The 21,399-nt window shown below is 39.7% G+C and overlaps 1 protein-coding gene across 1 annotated transcript in view; it reads left to right on the top strand.

The window, feature by feature from the left end:
• LOC146375793 (voltage-dependent N-type calcium channel subunit alpha-1B-like) overlaps positions 1 to 21,399 on the top strand; it is a 285,946-nt gene that overhangs the window by 206,453 nt on the left and 58,094 nt on the right. The window contains exons 38-44 of the mRNA XM_084946389.1: positions 84 to 175; positions 10,623 to 10,773; positions 12,137 to 12,264; positions 12,526 to 12,622; positions 18,929 to 19,034; positions 19,275 to 19,382; positions 20,510 to 20,619. Of these exons, the coding sequence (XP_084802515.1) occupies positions 84 to 175; positions 10,623 to 10,773; positions 12,137 to 12,264; positions 12,526 to 12,622; positions 18,929 to 19,034; positions 19,275 to 19,382; positions 20,510 to 20,619 (792 nt within the window). The remainder of the gene's footprint in view (positions 1 to 83; positions 176 to 10,622; positions 10,774 to 12,136; positions 12,265 to 12,525; positions 12,623 to 18,928; positions 19,035 to 19,274; positions 19,383 to 20,509; positions 20,620 to 21,399) is intronic.

Raw genomic sequence — 21,399 nt, 5'->3', positions numbered from 1 at the left:
ATGCTACTCGGTCAGAGAATGTGATATTCATGCAGTAATTTACGATTACAATATTGTGGCCTGAATCCATGTTTCTGCTCTAGGTGTTTGGCAACATTGAGCTGAATGAGGATACAGCTATAAATCACCACAACAACTTCCGCACATTCCTTCAGGCTCTCATGCTACTTTTCAGGTATACATAACTTAAATATATACATTGGTCCATAAGCACATTAAGCAAATAGTTTTATCACTCAGTTGTAAATGCTGATCGGGTTTGCTGTCATCTTACCAGGCAGTTTGTCAATGTGATAGTGCCTGAAGATGGCTGTTCGGTGATTGTCATTCACAGTGGACATAGATGGCCTATTTTACTTGTTTTCAAACCATCTGTCCTCTGGGTCCAAAGTATGAACATTGGTAGCCTCCAAAGAGTGTCCTTTATCCTTTAGCTCCAGATGTACAGCTGAGTCTTGTTGTGTCGAGGGGGCTCTTATATGTTGAAGCCATCCATTTATGGAGTGGCTGTTTGGTTGCTCCAACGTAGAGGTCCAAGCGCTCCTCGCTGCACTGCACATAATAAATTGCAAGCTCACAAAAAAGTTTTGTCTCACTCCTATTTCTTCTTGTTGCATGTTGAAGCTCTACTTGGAACCTTGTTAAGGTCCAACCATCCGGGCACTTGGTTATGGCGTTCCATCTTGCACCCTGCTGTTATGTGCAGGATTGTCTCAGGGGCATCTTCACACAGCCTTCACCTGGGGTCTTGCCTGGTATGGTAGACGTGAGCACGTGGTTGGTTGGGGCCATCTTCCTGATATTTGTTGTCTCATCCTGGACCGTGGTGCTAACACTCACCAGTTCCCGGCCTCCTTCCTTCCATTTAGCATACAGCTTCAGGGTGCTGGACTTGGACTGAAACCCTCCATGAATGATCAGGAGCTTCCTTGTCTTGATGTCAGTGGCCTTCTATGTCCTCCTTTCCCCAGCTTATTGTCCCAGCAGGGTTAATCATGGGCAGGGCGTAAGTGTTGATACCCCAGATCTTGTTCTTACCGTTCAGCTGACTCATCAGGACTTGCCTGACCCTCTGCAGGTACTTGGTGGTTGCAGCTTTCCCAGCAGCCTCGTCATGGTTTCCATTTTCCTGTGGGATCCCCAGGTATTTGTAGTGGTCCTTTATGTCTGCATTGTTGCCTAGTTCGATCCCCTCAGTTCTGACTACCTTCCCTCTCTTTGTTATTGTTGGGTCTGTGTTTCCACAAGCCCCGCTAGTTTAGAGACTTATTCATCATGAAGAACACAAGACAATCAATTTACTTGCAAGGGAGGCCTCGTCAGTATCTCAGGAACGCACTTCGTATCCTACCACAAAATGACCCCAAATCCGGCCTCCGCTTGCTGCCTTTTATTGGAAAAACAGTTCAAACAATACACATCACAGCAAAAGCACCTCCCACCGTAAAACCCCCCAATGGTTCTAAGACAAGGCACTATGTGTGTGTATGTGTAAACATCTATATGCATATGCAAGAATGTGTGTGTGTGTGTGTGTGTGTGTGTGTGTGTTTGAGTGAGTGTGTGAGAATGTGTGTCTCTCTGTGTGCGTGACTTCCAACTGTTTCTAGCAACATCCTTAGTCATAAAATGGTAATCTCCCCCACACCCAATATATGGTTCAATTCCTGTATTGGTTCACCATGCAGAACACAGTGAAGCCACAAAAGGGCAGGAAGCTTACCACACAAGAATCAGATCTTTCAGATAGGATGTATCTGCAATAAAACCTCCCCCAGCACAGAGTGGCTGGAGAGGTGGTCAGAGACAAAGGAATGGCTTTGATCCTACTGCTTGAACTAAGACTTTACAAATTTAGGAACCACAATGACACATTCAGCAATTTGACTTAACATTCCCCCCTTTTTGTCATTGTATACTTAAATTTCAACTTATGCACCCTTGTTTTTGGCAGTGTCAGTGTAGATTTCATTCATACACAGTTCCTCACGTCTCATTCACCTCCTATTGCAGCAAAAGTTCACAGTTAATTTCATGTAAGCAGTTAACCTGCTTCTAATTGATCTCATACACAGTAACCTACATCCTGCAAGTAAACAAATGAGTGTCAACAGTCAAACAAAAAGAATCAACATTCTCAAAAATCATATGTCACTACAATCCAAACGTATACAGACATAGGCATTCAAACACATCAGTTGATTTTATTGTTTGTCCATGTGGCTTTCAGCTAACTTCAAAGCTGTAGCCTGGTCAAAACCCTTCTTTATGACTCCTATCAACCACCCCAAATCTTCTCACTGTAGGCATCCTGTGGGGGTTAGAGTCAACTGGTGAATTATCTGCATTTATAACTCTTCTCCTGTCCTGTTGTCACCGCAGAAAAAGATTTTTAAAAGGAAATTGGATCAAGTTGTTTATGATCTTCCCCCCCCTTTTTGAGTCATATCCATCCATGGCTCAAAACTTCAACCAGCTTAGAGAAGTTGACATGATGTAAATGTAGACAAAAGGCTCGTCTGTTTACATCTCTCCCTCGCAGAAAGCTTCTCTGCAGTGCATCAAATCTGCATGGCAAAATGACACACTTTAGGTGATCTTTTCCCACCCTTGGGAAAAGTGGTGTCAGCCATTTCCCAGTCTCCTAGCATCTGTGCTTTACACAGAACCACAATTCCATCGTTGGACTTCCTCTGCACTGTCACTTTTGGAGCTTGGCACGCTCCCTTCATCCTCCAGGTCCTCATGTTCCAACGCTGCGGACGATTTAAGGCAGAGCACGTCGTACACCTTAGTTGTCTTCCTCAACATCAACGTCGAATCTCTTTCATTTTATTTAAGATTTTGCTGTGCAAACTCTCCGCATGACAATCTCCTGGAAGCCTAATAGCACAGCTCTCTGCGCGATGTCTGCTGTGCTGAAGGTGATCTCTGATCCTCCTGAAGCCTCTCTCCTGGCCTCAGCTTCCATCTTGTGGACGATCTTCCTTACTCGCTTCTTCTCATGCTACCTCACGACACCTGCAAATTAAAAAATGACACTCCTCTTGTGCCACACGGCTCTCGCCATGTGTCAACTCCCCAATGAGACATGCACAAGAATGTTGCACATTCTCTCTAAAACAATCTCCAGGGTTTCCCACTTGGAGCAGCCATACTCCAACCTGTAACCCTGTGTAAAAACATTAGTCAGCAGTTACATGTTTAGCTTGTTTAACTCCCAGCTCCACCTGGAGCCTGTATCCTAGAAGACAAAGTCTTTAAGTTAAAACAACTCACATTTGCAACCAACTGCAACTCATAAGTGTAATAAAGTATTCAGCATCACAGAGACAAGGATCATTGCAGGTTTATTCTAACCTCATTAAACCCCTACTTTTTTCCATAATTTGCTCCAAATCATTAAACATCTCATCGTCATTCCACATTGTAATCAGTGACTTTCCTTAAGTTTGTCACTCACCATGAGCCCCAATAGTGGTCAGATAATAAGCCCCATGTGACTATTCTGTAACCACTCCACATCTGTTCAATTGTCACTTGTCTGTCTGTGCTGAATCCTTTACAAGCACTCTTAAAGGAAACACAAACATTAGCCAAATACACGGATCATCCTGGTGGTCAGGCGGTCATCCAGATTCCAGAGGTGCTGTAAAAGGTCATAAAGTTAAAACTCTGCTGTAAAAAGAAGTAACACTGGTGTCAAACACAGTATCACACTGTATTCACTTTTCCCCTGTAACATTCACATTTTCTCCAACAACACAGTGTAATTTCATCACCAACATATAGCCTGTAACCACAGCTTTCTTCACACAAAAAGTCAGTAATCCTGTTGTAGAAAAACATCAAGTTGTGTGTCAATACTGTAAATCACATGATCAAATCACATGATTAACCCTCTGCTGTAGAAAAGAAATGTAAATGTTAGCGCTGCGCAGGTGTATACACTCTTTCTCACAGTGTCTTCTGTGAGCAACACAAGCCCATGAATAACACACCACTGGTAAATTCACAGACACAGAAAGTGGCATTTAAAGGTTAAATCGGCACAGCCCAAAGCTCATGCAACCTAGGATGTTGCTGTCATCTTTCTGCTCCTGTAAAAAGAAACACACATAGATTCATCCACCCTTTGTCCTGTCTAGGTGGAGGTTAACCTTAAGTAGTGGTCAAGTCAGTCAAGTCTTGTCAGCTTTCACCAGTCCAGTCAGTTTCCCTTTTTTTTTCCCACTCATTCATTCACTCACTCAGTGATTCTTTCTTTTGCTGATAGTGGAAATTATCGTTGCATTTCGTTTCTACCCTCAGCAAAACCGACGACATTTCAAAAAGAAAAAGAAGAATTTTAGATCGGATTGCCTCGCTGAATCCTTTTGGACAGGGACTTGTTTCCTTAAGATAAGCGACTTTCTCCTGAGCCCATTTTAATTTTGGAGAAACTCACTTTGCAACCGTTTGCAACAACATGTTGTGTAGTTCTTCCTATTCAAACGTTCAGATCTGCTTAGATGACAGAAAAATTATCAAACAAAACTTTCAGTGCACTGTGAAAGTAACAAAATAAAAAGAATAAAAGAAAGGAAAGGAAAGGAAGGAAAGGCCTTGTTAAATCATGACATGTGTTCTTCATCTCAGGGAGGAAATCATACCATACCTAATTGGCAGACTCAACTTAGTAACAAAAGACAAATCATCAGCCAGTTTAAACTCAAACATTTATCCAATCAGCCACACGCAACACAACATACAGCATAACCCTGTTGTCTCATCACATAATAAGTTTCTTCTCATGTAACCAAATGTGTGCCATGTTAAAATTTCTTCACACACCAGAAACTCAACAATCAGCTCACACGGCTCATTCATGCAAAACCCCTCATCAGCATTCTGTTTTCTCCCTATATGATGCAACCATCTGTCCTACTAACAATATTCAATCCACTAGTCTATGTACCACTTTCATCTTACTAGTGACTTGGACAAGATGACAAACAGAATCTCATGCTTAAGATGATGTCTGGTCTTCATGAGTTTCATTGTATGTGTATATGCATGTAGGGTTAGTATGGTTAATGCATTTTCTGTTTGTGTGTGTTTTATGTACCTCTCTCATCACGTTTTCATTATTCTCATCACTGCTTAAACAACACACATATCTCTCTCTCTGTGTTTTTTTTTGTGAACCCTCCTTTTTTTCAAAACAGAAAGTGGGATTACAGTTGTTTCAGGCTGAGAAACACCAAACACTCTTCATGTTATCATTCATATTTCATCCACACAACTATTTTTTTCTTTTGTGTCCATGGGGCAGGTGACCTGCAGAATCATGTCTGCCCCAGCTGGGTACCTTTTCACACACACCATGACGTCAGACACATACACACTCACTTCTGCTTTGCGCACAATTTCACTTAATTCTTCAACGATCTACACACTACGTGCTGCCCAATAAATACTTTGCAGTGTATTTCATCCCCTTTCAAGGCAGACTTACTCAGTTTATTCTCCATTACAAGACAACAATCAGCCACACTCAAACACACAAAATAGGCCTATCGCTTGCATCTGCACGCACAGCTCTCATGGACCTGCGTCCTGAACGCACAGTCCAACACACTCCCGTGCTCGCGTGAAACTGCGCAGCTACAGAGCCATTTCTTTTCTTTAGTAGCCTGCGACCTTCCCGCACGGCTGGCGCACTCCCGTACCTGCGAGAAACCGCACGGTCACGTAGCCGCTCTCTATTGTTTTAGGTTCACGGGAAATCGCGCAACTAGCGTTCCCCCGGACTTGCGTCTGCACGCGCAGTCTCGGTGACGCATAAGGCCTTTTCTACTCACTGTTTGTGTTGTTTTCGTTCATCGGAAAAGTCTCTGGATCCCGTTAATCACCATCCAACCCGAGGGGAGTTCAGACGCAAACTGTCTGGCCTGGCGACAAAGTTAAGCACCAGGGCTTTCGTTAGGCGTTCCAGACGCTGGCTGCTAGCAGACTGCGGCGGCGTCATCTCCCTGTCCTCGGTGGATGTGTTGGGTTCCGACTCAGAAGGACCAAATAATAATAATAATAATAATGCATTTTATTTGAGGGCGCCTTTCAGAAACCCAAGGTCACCTTACAAAAAACAAAATTAATAAAAGGAACAGTAGTCATAAAATACATAAAATAAGTTAAAATGACAAAACAGAGCTTGACAACAGATAAAATCAGCATTAAAGCGAATAAGCCAGTTTAAACAGATGTGCAGCATGGGGAGTAAGGAAGGGATGGAGTCGGTTAATATTACGTAAATGGAAGTAAGCAGACCGGATTATGTAATTAATGTGAGACTGGAATGAAAGAGTATTATCAAGTATGACACCCAAACTCTTAACCTGAGGGGAGGGAAGGGAAAGAGAATTTTCAATGTTAATGGAAAAACTGTGGGATTTGGTTAAGATAGATGGTGTACCAACAAGTAAAACTTCAGTTTTAGTACTGTTAAGTTTGGGAAAATTGGAGGAGAACCAGGATCTAATCTCAATAAGACAGTTTGAGAGGGAGGTAGGTGGGAGGGATGAATTGGGTTTAGAAGAAAGGTAGAGCTGGGTGTCATCGCAGTGAAAATTTATATTATATTTTCGGAATGTATAACCAAGAGGGAGCATATAAATAATGAATAAAAGAGGCCCTAATACTGAACCCTGAGGCACACCAGCAGAAACAGGATAGAGAGTTGAAGAATTATTTAACTCCCAGCTCCACCTGGAGCCTGTATCCTGGAAGACAAATCTGTTAAATCAAACTTCACATTTGCAACCAACTGTAGCCCATAAGAGTAATAAAGTATAGTATAGTATATATATATATATATATATATATATATATATATATAGTATAAGTATCATGTCCAGGTTTTCTCCAATCATTAAATCACTATTATTGCCATAATTTGCCCCAAATCATGAATCATCCCAATTTATTCCACAATGTAATCGGTGACTTTCCTTAAGCAATGTCACTCAACTCATTTTATCACTATGAGCTCAATAGTGGCCAGCTAATGAGTCCCATAATAAACTATTCCATAAACACTGCGTCTCTTATTTGTTTTCTCATGTCACTTGTCTGTTTTCTGCTGAATCCTCTACATGCACTCTTAGAAAAAACAAACATTAGCAACACACAGGGTCAGTCCTGGTGGTCAGGCGTAGGTCGACAGGTTCCAGAGGTGCTGTAAAAGGTCATAAAGTTAACCCTGGTGCTGTAAAAAGAGTGACACTGGTTTCAACACAGGATGTGTCTCACACTATATTCACTTCTCCCCTGTAATATTCAACATTTTCCCAAGAACACAGTGTAATAGCATAATCAACATATAGCCTGTAAACACAGTTCCCTTCGCACATAAACCCAGTAATCCTGTAGTAGAAAAAACATTAATCAGTAGTGTGTCCTGCTGTAACTCACATAATCAAACACATGATTAACCCTCTGCTGTAGAAAAGAAATTTAAATGTTAGTGCTGCGCAGGTGTATACACTCTTTCTCACAGTAACTTCTGTGAGCAACACAAGCCCATGAATAACACACCCCTGGTAGATTCACAAACACAGAAAGTGGCATTTAAAAGTTAAATCGGTACGGCCAAAGCTCACGCAACCTAGGATGCTGCTGTCATCTTTCTGCTCCTGTAAAAAGAGATACACATAGATTCGTCCACCCTTTTGTCATGTCTAGGTGGAGGTTAACCTTGAGTAGTGGTCAAGTCAGTCAAGTCTTGCGAGCTTTTGTCAGCTTTTACAATTTCATTTCATTTGTTAACCCCTTCTACAAATACCCTCTTTTGATGTGTTACACTTCATGTATAATTTTGTGCTACCTCTAGTACATATCATGTGCATGTGTGGTGTTGCCTTTCCGTTTTCTCTAACAGTACACTTGCATACCTCAGTGCTTGTCTTCCTCCCCCTTTTGTGGTGGTCTGGACACTTCGTCAATCCTCCACTTCAAGGCAGTCGTTTGTCTCCCCAGATTCCTTAACCCAATTTGATTCCCCACACTAAAACAGCATTCCTCTGTCCTCACCTGCTCCTTTTACTCGGTTCTCTTCTCCCACTTTGCAATCCAGTGGCAGTCAGTCCTCTTCAGCTTTGTCCTATGTATGCTCCCACTGTCTCTTTCATTGCCATCTTGCTCCAAACACGGCAAATGTTAAACTCCAACAATCTTCTCAAAAGTCCTTCACACACAGTGAAGTTGCAGCTTGCTGGAATTGCATCTCCATTCATCCAATCAAGATGATGGATCTTCTCTTTCTGATGCCATTTGCCCATAGTGCTGCTGGACCTCTCTGCTCAGGACTTTGGTATTGTCTCTTGGGGTGCTGCATGTTGATGTTCATTCTTGTGCTTCTGGAACTGCACTCCGTGTCTTCAAGGAGAGATTAGCTTCCTTGGAGTTTGCTTGTTCAGGATGAGGACGGGAAGCTGCAAAACAATTCAGCCAAAAATTCTGGCTGGTTTCTATTTCTGTTTCCATTTTTTTTTTGTTTCTAATGATTTTAACCTATAATTTTCTTCCGACTGCTGCCCGTGGAGAATTGATCCAGGTCTGTTCCCCACCTGTAATCGACAGACTGAGAGACTCTCATTATTCACTGTGACTGCATATGTTTTCATCACTCCTAAAGCAAACACATCTCCGCTTATTTTGTTTTGAACTCTACTGACTTTAAACCCCCAAAATGAAATTTTTATTTGTTCTGAACCGCAAACACAAAAAATCTTCTTGATGTTGTTATTAATTATTTTCATCCACAACACTACAAACTATGTTTTCTTTTGTGTCCAACAGGGGAAGAAGGCGGCCTGTAGTATCACTTCCCCCAGTTGGAGACAATTTCCCACTCACACTTCCACACTTTTTATTTTCTTTGTTTTCATCATTTTCTTTCTCTTTTTTCTCTTTCTTTTGAAAAGTAATCTCCTAAGCTACAAGCTCCATTCCGTATCAAGCTTCATTCCGTAGTCGGTATCCGTAGCCAGCCTCGTTAATGATCTCCCTGAGGGGATTCAGGCCTATGCATAACAGCAGTGGGGTAGATACGGCACTTGATGGCGACTTGTGCTATCAGCTTGAAGTTGGCCTCTATTGTTTTTTGCCACACCCCCATGAGTCCCTGATGAAGGCTCTTCAGGTCCTGTTGATCTTGTACAGTTCTAGGCATTCCAGGATCCAGGTGTGGGATATTGAATCATAGGCCTTCTTGTAGTCAATCCAGGTGCACAGGTTGGTCAGCCTAGTCTTGCAGTCTCGGGCGACTGCTCTGTCTGCCAATAGCTGGTGTTTTGCTCCTCTGATATTCTTGCTATGATGTCTGACAGGAGCTTCCATGTGGTACTGTTATTCAAGATTCAAGATTTTTATTTGCCATTTGCACACAGGACCAACAGTCCATACACATTGGAATTCTTGTGCATAGCTCTCCAGGTCAAATTATTTTTTACAAAGTAAAAACAAAGCAACTAAAAAAGAGAATATAAATAAAGCAAAGAATGGAGCAATCATTGTATTTACTATATACAAAACACACTGTACAGAGAGGGTGGTAATTCACTTCTTAGCACTGAACATATAATATTGCACATTTTCACAAATCTGTTTCACAGATCTGTTTCAGTGAGTATATTGCACATTAATCAGTGATTTATCCCATTGTATATTGAAATGAGGTGAGGTAGTGCTGTGTTATTTTAAGTGTTCAGTGTTTTTTTATGTTATGCCATCAGTCTGACTGTTGTATGTTGAGTGTTATGTTGAATATTCAGTGTTTCAATTCAATTCAATTCAATTCAATTTTATTTATATAGCGCTTGGGAAATGATTTTGTAGCCAAAGCCTGCTTTAAATTTCTCAATAACTTTATCCCTGACCTGTCTGGTGTGTTCTTTGGACTTCATGGTGTTGTTGCTCCCAATTTTCTCTTAGACAACTTCTGAGGCCGTCACAGAGCAGCTGTATTTGTACTGACATTAGATTACACACAGGTGGACTCTATTTAGTCATCAGCACTCATCAGGCAATGTCTATGGGCAACTGACTACACTCAGACCAAAGGGGGCTGAATAATTACGCACACCCCACTTTTCAGTTATTTATTTGTAAAAAATGTTTGGAATCATGTATGATTTTCGTTCCACTTCTCACGTGTACACCACTTTGTATTGGTCTTTCACGTGGAATTCCAATAAAATTGATTCATGTTTGTGGCTGTAATGTGACAAAATGTGGGAAAGTTCAAGGGGGCCGAATACTTTTGCAAGCCACTGTGTGTGTGTGTGTGTGTATATATCGCGCTTTAATAAGAAACACACTGTACTTTTTCTGCAAGACATATTAGCATCAGACGGATCTTCCTTCACCGAAAATAGTCAAAAATCAACCATGTTATTTTAAGTCAAGTCAAGTTAAAATTTGTTTTTCTATAGCACATGTAAAAGATTAGTGTACATCAAAGTGCTTCACAATAAATTTTAAGTTTGTTGAAGCTGAACTGGGGTGATGCACAATGTTGTCAATGTCTTTATTCTAACCATTTCTGTTTCTCTCTTTCCTCTTCTCTCTCTATAATGGATCAGGAGTGCAACTGGAGAGGCTTGGCATGAGATCATGTTATCGTGCTTGAGTCACCGTACATGTGATGAGCGATCAGGGACCCACGGAAAAGAGTGTGGCAGCGATTTTGCCTATTTCTACTTTGTCTCTTTCATTTTTCTCTGCTCTTTCCTGGTCAGTACTGAAGCCTAAATGGCGCCATTGCAGCTGACACATTTGATTGTTTAACTATTGGCCAAAGAGTTTAACTAACTCTTACTTCTGCTTTTTTATAATATTTACATCTAAATTGCTGATCACAACACAGAGTAAATATAAAACTTACTGTAAAACCTCGCAGCTGCCCATCTTTAAGCCACCTAGTCAGAAATACACATGTGCTAGTTAGTCATCACACATATATTTGGGACAGAGTAATGATCATTACTGGTCATTTCCTCAAATTTTTAATGAATGAATAAATCAACACTTGTTAATGAGTTTTTGTTAGTACAGGATTTTTGCTCCCTGAGAAGATACACATCCAGTATTCCAGCTGTTTAATTTTTTACATACATGCCAGATCCAGTATGTGTAATCGATACATGATACTTAAAAATGTGTGTTTTCAAGCCACTTAAAAATACAAAATACAGCATATATTTTTAAAGTAGCAACAGTTATATTGCTAAAATATAATATTGACCCTCCTAGGACCTGGCATCCTCATATGTGGACATCACATTTAGGGTTATTTAGACCAACATATACTCAATTTTGCTCTACAAGGGCCTGATATCTACTTATGAGAACATTATACTGCTACTGTTATACTGAAATTTTAAACGAATATCCTCATATGTGGCTCTCATTTTTCTTAGAAAAAAAATCAGGTAAAAAAAAAAAATCTGGTAATTCTTTGTTTTTACATTAATCGGGTCCTAATCAGCCCAAATATCAAAGAGAAATTAAAAATGCATGCTGTGGAAGAGTTCAGGTCTTAGGAGGTTAAGATGTATGTCCTCTGTGTTTTTGGCATTATAAACTTCATTATAAACTGCTGTTCCATTTGTAATAAAACATTAAGACAGCATAAAAACAATGAAAGTGAAAAGTCATAATCAAAATATAAGAAAAGGTTCTTAAAAAATGGAAACAAGAATAAATCAGAATCCACAGAATGCATAGAGGTGGCATTAAAGTTATTGAATTAAAAACAGTCAAAACAACGGTATTAAGCTTTTTTTGAAGCAGTTTTTATCAGATTTGACTGGGGAAAATATAGATAGATATATTCTAAAGGGAACTGTGGGCATGTTTGCACATGTTTGCAATTACAGTACTTAAGTGTTTTTGTTTGCTTAACATCGATAATACTGTGAAGAACTATTTCAACATGTTTACATCAGTATCTTGTCTAGTTAGATAACATTTCATCTGTGAAATCCTAGAATTTAGTGTTAGCTTTTATTAGAATATCATAAAACATAAAAATACATGTCTGTTATTTTTAATATTTCATAACAACAGGTCTAACTACCTTATGTCTGTCTTCTAGATGCTGAACCTGTTTGTGGCTGTCATAATGGATAACTTTGAGTATCTGACCAGAGACTCGTCCATCCTGGGGCCTCATCACCTCGATGAGTTTATCCGGGTTTGGGCTGAGTACGACCCAGCTGCGTGGTATGTTCAAGCCTTCATCTGGCCCCAGAGAACAGAATACACAGTAAAGTGAAGGAAAAAACTCTCTAGCCTTACTCCTCTCTCCCCTGTTTGTGACTACGGTGACTGAACAAGGCCTCATTCCTGTACCTTGTTGTTTGCAGTCAGCCCTCTGATAATTATTGGGATTTTGTTTTTTTGTTTATTGTTTTGTTTTGTTTTGTTTTATTTTGGAAGCTGTCCTGAAAGGTTGTTTATTTATGTGCTTGTTCTTTTCCGCAGCGGACGGATTTCCTATAAGGATATGTACAATTTGTTACGCATTATCTCACCCCCCCTTGGCTTAGGGAAGAACTGCCCTAATAGGGTAGCATACAAGGTTTGCAAATACCAGACATTTCCGTCACTAGGGTGCTTTGTGTACCTCTATGCCAAGAGAATTTTAACTGAATGGCTGTGCACCAATGAAATCGCCTTTACACTAGCACTTGCCCCTTCAAACTGTCTGGCTTTGGTTGATGATCCTGGAGTGGAAACAAAGTTTTCAAAGCTGCGGCACTGTCCCAACATGCTGCCTGCCATAAGACTTTCTGTCTGTAATGTTTTAACTGCAGACTGCAATTTACTCTACAAACTGAGCCTTCAAAAGTCTTAAATTCAGTTCAGTTTTGGCAAATCAAAACCAGCAAGAACAATGTGATCTTTTTTGTACATGTCTGCCTCGTGAAAGTTAGGCTATGAGCAACCACAGCAGATTTCAGGCTGGCATTGAAACCTTTGTCTCCGTACACCCTGGTTGTAGTACCAGTGAGATGTCTGCAAGCATGCTGTGGCAGACATCCCCATTACACTGCTCTCATCTCTCTTCAATTTCATCAGCATCCTGTGTGGGTCTGAACATTGTCCCATTTTTCTCCCCTCCTCCCCTGACTCACTCTTTACCATTCCATGTTTCCTCTCAGGAATCCTGAGCTCCGTAGCGATGCATCCATCCCTGCGCCCTGACACAGTGGCCAAGGATGGCATATACCTTCCATCTCACTCAAGGAAATCTATTAACAACAGATTTCTGTTTTTCCTTTCCATTATTCTGCTGTTTTGTTGATTTCTTTTTATTTATTTTTCCCCTTCTCTAACTTCCCATCCTTCTCTGTTTGCATTCTATTTATGTTTTGATTTCCTACCCTGTGAAGTGGCCGTATCAAGTACCTCGATATGTATCAGATGCTGCTCCACATGTCCCCACCCTTAGGTTTGGGAAAGAAATGTCCGCCAAGAGTCGCCTACAAGGTAGACCCTCCTCTTCCGCCACTTTCTTCCCTCTTCTCAACAATCTTTTTTCCATTGGCGTGAACTCAAGCCAATGTCTTTGCTCTGCACTATTCCCACATTTCTTTGTTTTGCTAGTGCTCTGATATTTTGAGTGTAAGTCACTCATCTTTTCTGTCTTACGGTTTTGCTAATAGTATCTGCTGCTTTGGGTTAATACCCAACCCTAATTATAAGAACATAGCCCTTAATAAAGAATGCTTGATTAAGATATATAATGTATATGGAGGGAAATTGCTCCGTTGCATCACTATTTCCTTTCAGTGGTATACCCTAGTTTGGGTTTTATTTTGTGGAGCAGTGAGTTTTGCGTGCGTGCGTGCATGTGCTCGTGCGTATGTGTGTGCAATTATGTATGTCCAGGTGTGTGTGTGTGTGTGTGTGTGTGTGTGTGTGTGTGGGTGGGTATGTCTAGCTTCTGCTGCTTTTCTGTGGAAGAAATGTTTTGTATATGTGCTTTTGACTCTGTGGTTCTGTCTGTACTGCCCATTTTTTTTTCTCTCATTTTTCTGTCATATCATCTCAGTCTGTTCACTGTGTGGAAATATCTGTTGTGTGCATGTGTCTGTATGTGTTTGTTTCTTTCTTTTTGTGTTAGAATATTAGAGGTGCTAAACCTTGATTTAACCTCTACACTATTTCTAGCTGATCACATTATCTTTATCTGGATAGCCAATCTAAATAATGAAATTTGCATGTTAACACTGGGGCAAATGCAAACAGTGTAGTCATCATCACTTTCTAGCTATGCTTTGAGTTATACAGTGACTAAGTTACATTTGAGGAAATCTTTACACTGTGGTCAACTTGTTTACAAGGTTTAAAGACATTGAACTGGAATTTCCAGCAGGATTTCTGTATTGATTACTCAATTACTCAAACATTTTAATCTTCACCAATGTCACAATTATTACCAAAGACAGTCTGAGTAAACTAATAACAGAAAAGGCACATAACAGAGTGGGACTCATGTTGGAGCAAAATGACCATAAAAAAAATTCTGAGATTTTTTTTTTTTACACATTTCAATAATTTTTTCCCGTATTTGTTAGTAAATTGGCGATCATCGCCCCATCTTTACTCCTAAAGGACCTTTCTTGGATGCTGCTTTTGTACCAAATCATAATTACAATCACCTGTTGATATCACCTGTTTCAAATCACATCATTATTTATCCAATTTACCTGATTACTAGCCCTAAATTGCACCTGTCCCAACCTTTTTTGGAATGTGTTGCAGGTCTGAGTGACAGGTAAGGATGTATATTTACAAATGAAATGAAGCTGACCAAACAAAACATAAAATATTTTATGTTCATATTGTCTGCAATGAAATACAAGTCAAAGTCAATTTAGAAATCATTACTTTCTTTTTTTATTTTCTGTTTTCCTATTTTATTCCAGTTAAAACTCACCTCAGGTAGATATGCAAAAATGGACAAAATGGAGTGTGCCATTTACAAATGTTGCATTACATTCATAATGGTTGTACAGTATTAGGCAAAGGTTGTAGGCACTTTAAAGAGTCTGGAATCTTTTATGCTCTACAATAACTCTAAAAGGTTACCCATATGGAAAAGAAATAGTAAAAACTTATATGTGATTACTCATGAAAGTGGCCACTTTCATGAGTAAATCATATGAGGCTTACATGATTTACTCATGAAAGTGGCCACTTTCTCATTACTTTCATATATTGTTTTAGTAAGTATCCAAAACATACAAGTTTCATTATATAATTTTTCAAGGGATCTTATATCTGTTTTCACTCTTATATGCTTTTCATACAAGTTTCACACAAGACAGATACAAACTTTATAAGATTTATATATATCTTTTCCATATGGGTACAGTTTGTATTTGTCAGAATAATGAGCCAGGCAGCCAGCACAGTTGAATTCAGTGAAGCTTTGTTAGTTACTTTTCGCTCCAATTATAAGAGCGTGCAAATGCGTAACCATGTAAACAAAAAATTAAATTAACATCTCTCACCACTTACCACTTACCTTGTTGTGTGAATGCCTCACAGGCATTCACACTATTGAGGTCCTGTTTCTCTTTATTCTTTCTTTTTCTTTTTCTAGTTGCTTCCGTACATTTTTTGCCGCTTAACTAGTCCCTCAGTTTTTATGCCATTATCACCATTCAAATTTTTACAGTTTCTATCAATTCTGCTCTTTCCAGCTCCCATTGAAGTGAATGGCACACATCCCATAAAACGCTCTAAGTGGCATGTTTTTGAACCTTAACTACTTCCACATACTTTCACCTAGAACCACCATTCCACCTTTAAACTATTCTCCTGTTCTTCTGCTACTACTGTCTAATTCAGCTTTTCCATAAGTTCTACCGTTTCCCTTAAATTAATTTTTAACTTTTGTATGAATTATGAGGATTTGCATGGGTTGCTATCGTTGATATGGACAGAGTTAGAGTGCGTGCACTCTAAGTTCTGAAACCCTTCTTCATGTACGAACAAACTCCTGTTGCTTACTCAACTTTTGCTGAACCCACACAAATTATACATCAAAACGTAGGTATTTTTGTTGGCTTTAAGACAGTGTCACTATCATTATCGTGCGAGTTACGTTTTTTTCACAATTTGCCTCGAAGTGACACAAGGTCTGAAAACTTCCCATTCAAAGTCTATGGGGAGGTTGTGAAACTCAGAGCTGAAATTCTGTAACTGGAGGCATTTTCGAATCGTCATATCTCCTTAACGAAGCAAAGTTAAGACATGAGGCTTGTGCCAATATATCTTCAGACACTTTGAGTGTTCTAAACAGTTTTTACAATTATCTTACCATTGAGCGATGAATTACGTTTGTTTGAGGGGCGGAAATCTGTCCTTCTCTCAGTTTTCAAACTCTGGAAATGAAGCCGTGTCTTCTCTGGTCATATCTCCGCGACGGAGGTACAAAGACCTATGTACCTCCGTCAGAGTGAAAGTTCACCAAAGTCTGCTGATTCACCCAGTACAAGAATTATGCTTCTATCCCACCTACTTTTTGAGTTACACGACGTTTTGTAACACCAAAAAACGTCATTATTCGCCTCTCACCGCGATCTAATTCTGACTCCTCATCACTCTGTTTTCTGAGCCCCCCGCCCCTGTTCCAGGTGGCACAATTGGTTATGACACGGGTCTGCAGCCCAAACGTCTTGGGTTCAATTCCACCTTGTTCCACAGTTTTTTTTTTCACTACAAATTAATACACTATCACAGTCTTGTAATTTATATTGCTAATTTATTACAATTCTGCAACGTTTTATGATTTTGGCAGCATTTCTAATATGGACCTCAGATTCTTGTTAATGCTCCATGGCAGAAATACATACAAGTACACAGCCTGATGAAGCAGACAGAAGCAGTACCTCTGATTGGTGGACTGAAATTGAGCAGAACCAGGTTGTTCTGCCTCTTTTCAGCAGAAGGTTCAGCGTTTTCACCTCTTATCAGCGCAAATCTCAGCCTCTTCTGCTTTTTTTTTTTATCAGAATTTTCAGCTTTTTCACCTTTTTTCAGTTATGTGAGAACCAGTTTCACTCAATGAGTAGCTGAAAAAATTTCAGCCTCTTCTGCTCTTTCAGAAGAATTTCAGCTTTTCACCTCTTTTCAGCACAATTTCAGCCTTTTCACCTTTTTCTAGCATACAGTTCTGCTTCTTCACCTCTTTTCACAACAATTCAGCTTCTTCGGCCCCCTGCATATTTTTTCTCTCATCATATCTCTTGTTGAGACAAGAACTGCTATGGTTCAGTGAGATGAACAGCTGCTGTGAGATCTGTTGGTGCAGGTTTGAATCCTACTTGTGGCTGTTAGCACACTTCTGCTCTGCTTGCATGCACTCTGCTTTAGTGACACTGTTCAGTGTACCCTTTTAAATAAAGCAGTTTTCAGCAAACAGTTCAGCTTCTACACAGTGTTTTCAACAGATAGTTCTCCTTATTCTGCTGTTTTCAGATTCCACTACAAGGCATTCACACAGCATTTTCGCAGGAAATGCAACTTTTTCTAGTTTTTAACTGTTTGCCACTTTTCTGGATGGATGGACCTTTTGCACATTAATATACCGTTTCTTTAATGATACACTGGAATGCTTTTTTTTTTTCAAGATTCTTCAAAACTTGAAAATGCTCTGCCTTTAGATTTAGGTTTATGTTTTTTTTTTAGCTTGTAAGCTTTGCCTTTGAGACCAGCTCTGCAATAAAAAGGGGACGCGGAGATAGTGAAACAATTTTAACACTCCCTGGATTGTACTTATACCTACTACCTCAAAAAGTTTGTTATGCCTAAAAATAAATGTAAAAAAATACCCATGTTATAATTAGCCATAAAAAACTACAGCTCTATTAACTGCTAAATGCAAGAAGGATTGAACATGACCTAATGTGCTGAAAAGCTTTGGAGCTGCTCTGCTGAACAAACACCATTTTCAAATGGTTATTTTTCTGCAAAAAATAATTATTTCATTGCATAAAGGACAAAAGATATGTTGCTACAGGTAAATCTTTAATAGGTCAATGACTTCTGTTATTGTTAGAGTGGTTTGAGTTAAGGATTTTTTCTTTCCAGCTGATTGTGTAGCCTATGATTTTGTGTGTACATGTGCTAAAGTGAGTGTGTGGCCATGTGTAAAAAGGCCTGAGTGTGTGTATATGTTTGGCCCTCAGTTCTCCATCCCTGTTTCATTCTGACTCTGGTCTTCTTATTCTCTGCACTGCCACTGATAGCACATGTAGGTGAATGCTTTTTGTGTTCAGGGGAGCTCAACTCTTACAGCAACAATCCCATAGCATCCTTTATGCAAATAGTGGTTCCATTAATGCTGTATGAACCAAGTCTTCCTGCTAAGTCTGATCAAGCTTGGTGGAATTAACTCTTTGATGCTAGTATCCACTGTACATGTAGAGCATACTCAGCTTCTCAACTCCAAACTGATGATTGCTGCGATGGCAACCACAGAGTCGAGCTCCTGCGACTGTTGAAGCACCTTCATGGTTATGTGTTACATGCCTTCTCTCGCCTTTTTTTCGGTCAATGTCAGTCTTGCACCAGTGCCCTTTGACTTGCAACATAGTGCATACTGTAGCTAGTAGCAGTGTATGTCAATGTCTAGTTTGTCTCCTGTATATTCTCGTAGAGAAGGCTTTTTGTGTGCTGAAATATATCTCTGGAGCATTTCATCAATCTAGAGAAACTTGCACATAATAAACCAAATTTAGCAAAGAACCTGAATCATTTGAGGGGATAGGATCACTTCAGCACACAGACTGATTTCTCTGGGTGAATTTTATGTTTTTATTAAACAGTTTGCTATGATCAGTGACCTAATGTCTCTTTGTCTAACCCTCAGCGCCTCGTCAAAATGAATATGCCTATTGCTGATGACAACACAGTTCACTTTACCTCCACTCTGATGGCACTGATTCGCACAGCACTGGAGATCAAGTTGGCGTCAGGTTAGAGGCACATAATTATACACTGATAACACTGTGTAGACCCAAAATGGTCTAAGTAATCTTCAATGTTAACCCTAATCCTAACCTTATCTTTGGAGCAAAGCAAAAAGGACAGTTGTGGGGGGAAAATAAATAGTTTTTGATGTGTGTCAGTTAGAATTATTACGTTAAGGTTAAGGTTATCACTATTATGACAAGAGGTTGAGTCTCTTTTAATCTCTCTTGATTTTGTACTTGTAGGAATGGTAGCCCAGCGATTATGTGATGCAGAGTTAAAAAAGGAATTGTCCACAGTGTGGCCCAACCTTTCCCAAAAGACCATGGACCTGTTGGTCACGCCACATAAACGTAAGCAAATTATCAGAATTTTAATTTTCTATTCATCTATAGATGACATACATAAAAAAAGTAGTCTTTTTCTTTTTTTTTTTTAAATTGTGGCACTTAGAGTTGATGCTAAAGAGAAAATTAGTACAAATAATTAATTGACTTTTAATTGAACATTATAATACCATTTCCAGACTCTGGTGTCCTTTCATAATACTATATTCATATTATATTCATAATACTCTTTAGTACACTATAGTATTAATACTCTGACTAGCAATTTGTGTCATGTTTTTAAAAAGTAACTAAGTAATAAAGTAACTAATTACTTTTGAAAATAAGTAATTAGTGAATTAACAACATTCATTTGTTGGTGAAGTAATCAGTAATTAGTAATTTTTTTCAAGCAATTTGACCAACACTGGTCATCATGACTTTAAAATTTTCTGACCCAAGGTGCAGACAGTGACTACAATCAAGTATAGGTTTAATTTAAAAAGGCAACGGGCAAACAAGGCTTAGGAGTAGGTACCAATTAGCAGGTGGAGATCTGTGGTGAGTGGCAGGTTTTCAGTGGAGAGTGGGCAGGTAGGCAATTTGCAGTTAAGTCAATGAATCCATAGGAAGTGGTGGGCTATGAGAGTGACAAAGGCTTATAACCAGCTGTGAACTACTGACTCCTCAAGGGAAGAGAGGATGGCTTTCCAAGGGATGGAGGACAGACTTCAGCTGGTCCACAGCTGGTCCTTAAATATACTGCCATAAAAAGTAGATGCACAGCAGCTGTGAAAGCTTTTTCACCCAAAAAGTATCCCTAAACCACCCTATAGTGTGAGTCACTGTGTGCATGTGGCCATCCAAGACTTACTTTACAGTTGATTTTTGTTGCCACCTTTTGCCAAGATGTGATCACCAGATACTGCAACTACAAAAAGGCATTTTGACTCAGAGGTGATTGTTCTGCTTTTCTTTTTTTTAGTTACTTACTGTAAATTAACAAACTTGTTCACCATAAGAATTCCCTTTTCTTTAAACCATTAGGGAGACATGCAGTGCACAGAGATGCATTGAAATAAGAAGGAATGAGTCAGTTACTACTTCTTTTTATGTCTTGTCATTTCTTAAATAATTTCTTCTCAACTCCTCAGCCAATGAGCTCACAGTAGGGAAGGTTTATGCAGCCTTGATGATCTTTGACTACTATAAGCAGAATCGAGCTAGGAGACTGCAGCAGCAACAGAGCGCTTTGGGCTCCCAGGTACAACACCCTCATTACATATGCAGACATGCAAGGAAGTACACACACAATGGATGGAGTTCAAATCTAGATGCATGGGTCCACATACATGCTTGCAAACTTACACACTTTGAATGTATGCTGCATGTAAACACACATGCACAGAAGATACTTTGTGTTCACTAGTAATTCACTGGTAATTTGCAAAAGCTATCATCTGTTTTCCCAATTTATTATTGTTAATATAGAAGTACCAGGAGAGTTGTTACTTGCTGTTGTTGTATTAATCTTTTAACAGTTACAAGGCTAACATCAACCTATCTGCGGCCAGGGTCGAGTAAATTCTCATACATTTTGGCATTAATTTATCCGTAAAAACCTTCTGAACCTTCTGAGTGTGCCAAGTGGGCAGAAATTCTATAGAAAAGGGACAGACATGTTCTAAATAGGGGAAATGGTAACCAAACCTAAACCTTAACCCTAACTTTTGAGGGGTCACCAGTAACCTAGTGGATGTTAAATGCTTAATGACACTCTTGTCAGTTTCAGTCAGACATGAATTGGTGGAATTTGGCTGCTGACAGATGTTTATCAGCAACTTTGCACGCCTACTCTACTCGTGCATGTTTCCACACTCCCACATGCACATAGATATATTGCAAACAAGCATGACTACAAGCAAAGAATATTCTGGCCTAAGTCTCCACATCCAACAGCCCTGAGCACCTGTTGTCAGACCTGGGTCCAGCAATATTCTGCCTGCTGCCTCTGGATTTCTTCAGCATGTTGCCATCCGTCTCT

The sequence above is a fragment of the Perissodus microlepis genome, chromosome 12, assembly GCF_051167445.1.
Source record: "Perissodus microlepis isolate ML-2025 ecotype Zambia chromosome 12, ASM5116744v1, whole genome shotgun sequence".
Lineage (NCBI taxonomy): Eukaryota > Metazoa > Chordata > Actinopteri > Cichliformes > Cichlidae > Perissodus > Perissodus microlepis.
This window is presented reverse-complemented; position numbering and strand designations above follow the sequence as displayed.